At 40.3% G+C, this 3,963-nt stretch overlaps 1 protein-coding gene across 1 annotated transcript in view; it reads left to right on the top strand.

The window, feature by feature from the left end:
- The first annotated feature begins 1,078 nt into the window (after positions 1 to 1,078).
- The window catches only part of LOC119338733 (potassium channel KOR1-like), a 6,441-nt gene continuing 3,556 nt past the window's right edge, over positions 1,079 to 3,963 (top strand). Inside the window, exons 1-7 of the mRNA XM_037610985.1 lie at positions 1,079 to 1,278; positions 1,520 to 1,780; positions 2,579 to 2,642; positions 2,755 to 3,094; positions 3,209 to 3,504; positions 3,612 to 3,692; positions 3,794 to 3,892. Coding sequence (XP_037466882.1) covers positions 1,079 to 1,278; positions 1,520 to 1,780; positions 2,579 to 2,642; positions 2,755 to 3,094; positions 3,209 to 3,504; positions 3,612 to 3,692; positions 3,794 to 3,892 — 1,341 coding nt within the window. The remainder of the gene's footprint in view (positions 1,279 to 1,519; positions 1,781 to 2,578; positions 2,643 to 2,754; positions 3,095 to 3,208; positions 3,505 to 3,611; positions 3,693 to 3,793; positions 3,893 to 3,963) is intronic.

The following is a 3,963-nucleotide window of genomic DNA, read 5'->3' as shown; positions in this document are numbered from 1 at the left end:
TGGCCGCAGGTAAGTTTTCTCCTGTTTTGTTTTTCTTTTCTATTTTTTGACATTTGTTTTGATTTAACAAAAATAACTAAATCATTTTATTTTCTTATGCCATTTTTTGTAGGAACTAGTGGTATTAGTCCAAAGCTCCTCAACAATTGGCATAATTTTTGGACATATATAATATATATAACATATATATATCCAATGCAAATAATTATGCGTTAATTCCAATTGCCCAAAATAAATACTTATGAGCTCCTAATAATATTGGTTTGATTTTTATCTCTGTCCAATATTTTCAGAGAGCAACATGAGCATTTTCTTGGACCTTTTTGGAGCAATTTTTATTTGGCTCATTTCTAAAAATGATTCTGAGGGTTTCACAAATCCTCATTTCAAATTTAAATGGAAATAAAACATGATGCACACATGACTAGCTAGTCTAGGTCATACCAGAACTAGGGAAGTGACATTCATGGTCAATAGGATTTGTTTTTTAAGTTTTAAACATTCCCACAAGTGTGGCATGCACTGGCAAACTCATAGCCTTGGGATTTACCGCGTCGAATGCATTGTGAACACGTGAACATCGCAACTATCATCGGCTAGGGTGAGAAAAAAATGACAACATGGTGAGCCACTATGTTAAAATAGAGTACGCTCATATATCAGGATATTAAGTCATACTTATTTGGTTAGACATATTTTTTTGTTTTCCGTTGCAACGCACGGGCATATTTGCTATATACAATAAAAAGGCAGATAAATGCATCACCCCCTGTCATGAATTTTGAGAAGAAAAGGCAGAAAATTTGGGCAAACATCCAAGTCAGCAAAATTGTTTTGTTTTCTAGTTTTCTCTTTGGCACATGCATTCCTATGTTTTTCCTGTTCCCTCTTGGAGCCCTGCAAACCAAAGAGCCCTAAAGCCGCGCAAAAAGGGAATCGGCGAGAATATCAGCGATTCGGACTGATCCATGTGACAAGACCTCCGATGTTCACAGAAACTGGGCAGCCGGCGGCGCGGGGGCTCGATCGATCGAGCTCATCACTCACTGGCATTCGGAGGTGTGTTCATGCCGTGCAAATGGGGAGGTGGCTGCGGCCCAATCCGAGGGTCGGGGAGGAGGAAGAGGAGGCGGAGAAGGAGTACCAGGTGGACGTGCTGCCCGACCGGCTGAAGTCGTCGCGGAGCAGCCGCGCTCCCTCGCTCCGCTCCCTCAGCCGCCTCGCCGACGACGTGGAGGGCGGGTTCCTCCGCGGCCACATCGCCCACCCCGACAACGAGTACGTGCCGCCGCCCTGCCACGCCACCGATCCTCCGCCCGTTCCTTCTTCTTCCGCAAATTCTTCTTTGCAAATTAGGAGAACAGGTTATATGGCTACAAATCAATGAATTAGAGTTGAATGCTGCAAGCTTCAAGTTCACATTTTTGTCATGCATGTTTAAACCAATACTAGAAAGGACGAACAACTTAAACTGTTTCAGCTTAAGCTGTATGTATCGACGGGAATGCAGCTAATTCAGTGGTTCGTGGTTTTGTTTTGGGTGGCGTCTCTGCAGGTGGTATCGGATATGGACAAGGTTCATAGTGTTTTGGGCAGCGTTTAGTTCCTTCCTTACACCCTTGGAATTTGGGTTCTTCAGGGGGCTGCCTTGGAACCTCTTCCTCTTGGACATGGTTGGCCAGATTGCCTTCCTTATTGATATTGCTCTGAGGTTTCTTGTGGCCTACCGTGACCCGGACACACTCTGCATTGTATACAATCCAACCTCTATTGCCGTCCGGTAATATTCCTGCCTCACATGTTTGGAATTTGAACTGCAGCACTGCATTATCGCCTAATATTTGCACCCTACGTACGTGGTACTGCAGATGTTTGCTTCTCGTCCTTAGATGAACACCACTCACTAAAACGAATGGAAAACACCAGTCATTAAAACAGATGGATTCTAAGAGAAATGTGCTGTGGCTCTCAGTTATTTTAATGTTGCTCCATGAAAACTCTTCCCAGAGGGGCATTTGCAAGCTGTATTTTCAAAATTTATCCTTGCAACGATACGAGAGTTTTTCATTCGCACAAAAAATATATATGAGAGTTTCATCTAACACACAACGACGCACATTTAGATAATTGTTCGAGAGAGGAAAAATGTAAGAGGGTTTCTGCTCAGGCATCTGTGTTGGCTTTTTGCTCAAGCACATGAATACAAAGACGAGAACAATATTCCTCCAATTTTGCAGTGCTTAACCCATGCTCTTCCTTTTCTCCTTATTATTTGAAGACCATGCAACCTTTGTTTATGCATATACACACCTCATGAACTGTTTTATTATTATCCAACTCAGACATATAGGAACATGTACTTGTATACGATTCAGACTCGGTGATTTTCTAGCCGAGCTTTCTTGCTCAAACCCAATATGTTCAAGAACTCTTACTCAGACTATACACCACAAGCTACTCAGAAGCAACACAAGCAAGAAAAAACTCCCTACTACAGGATTACATCCAACAGTTTGTACTTTACGATATGTTCTCTGACTACACATGTAACCATGATTTCTCTGCTTTATGAATCCAGATATTGCAAATCAAACTTCATCTTCGATTTACTTGGTTGCTTCCCTTGGGATGTTATCTATAAGGTCATTCTTTTGCTCCCGGGTTATTTTCACTGATTTCACATACAGTGTGGAGCTTATGATGTAGTTATATTTACCTTATCTGATCTCGTTTACATATAATGAACTCTAACAGGCTTGTGGACGTAAAGAAGAAGTACGATACTTATTGTGGATTCGCATGACAAGAACTCAGAAAGTTACACAGTTTTTTAGGGATTTGGAAAAGGACATTCGTGTTAATTACCTGTTCACAAGAATAGTGAAACTCATAGTTGTGGAGCTCTATTTTACACACACGGCAGCTTGCATCTTCTATTACCTGGCAACAACACTTCCTGAATCAATGGAAGGATATACATGGATAGGGAGTTTGCAGTTAGGAGACTATAGCTATTCTCATTTCAGGGATATTGATCTAACCACACGTTATATTACATCAATGTACTTTGCCATCGTCACCATGACAACTGTTGGTAAGTTTTGGTCTCATGCTTAAACAAATAATTTCCACTTTCCGCAACTATCTTTGTAGAAACATGCAACCTTTGTTTATTTTAAATTTATATGATATTCTTTTTCCTTTGCAGGCTATGGTGACATTCATGCTGTAAATCTAAGGGAAATGATATTTATCATGATATATGTTTCCTTTGGTATGGTTCTTGGAGCTTATCTCATCGGTAACATGACTGCAATTATTGTGAAAGGCTCGGCAACCGAGCGATTCAGGGATCAAATGAAAGAAGCTATCATGTATATGAACAGACATAAACTTGGAAAGGACATCAGAGAACAAATCAAGGGTCATTTGAGGTTGCAGTATGAAAGCAGCCGCACTGAAGCCTCTGTTCTTCGGGATATCCCAATTTCTATTCGTGCAAAGGTGATGATTTATATTTTAGATATCTTGCCATTATTCCAAATACAGTTTGAAAACTTCTTCTATTGTGAGTCTTTTAAGATGTATCATACATTGTGTTGCGTTTGCAGATTTCACAAACACTGTACATGCCATATATTGAAAGGACACCACTGTTCAAAGGATGTTCAGCAGAATTCCTTCAACAGATTGTGAGTATTCTTTTTGTTTGAACAAATTATACATGTTGATCTATTTTATAATTGTATGAACTTTTTCAATAATTCTCTCTTGTGCTCTTTACTCCTTGCAGGTTGCCAGGCTGCAAGAAGAGTTCTACTTACCAGAAGAAGTTGTTTTGGAGCAAGGAAGTGTAGTTGATCAGTTATACTTTGTCTGTCAGGGTGCACTAGTGAGTTCAATCCTAGGAATAATTGCTTAATTCTTAGAATCTCCCGTTATTCAGATGGGCAGTTGCTGTTA

Source organism: Triticum dicoccoides, chromosome 7B, assembly GCF_002162155.2.
Source record: "Triticum dicoccoides isolate Atlit2015 ecotype Zavitan chromosome 7B, WEW_v2.0, whole genome shotgun sequence".
NCBI lineage: Eukaryota > Viridiplantae > Streptophyta > Magnoliopsida > Poales > Poaceae > Triticum > Triticum dicoccoides.
The sequence above is the reverse complement of the archived record's forward strand: the minus strand, read 5'-3'. Positions and strand labels throughout refer to the sequence as shown.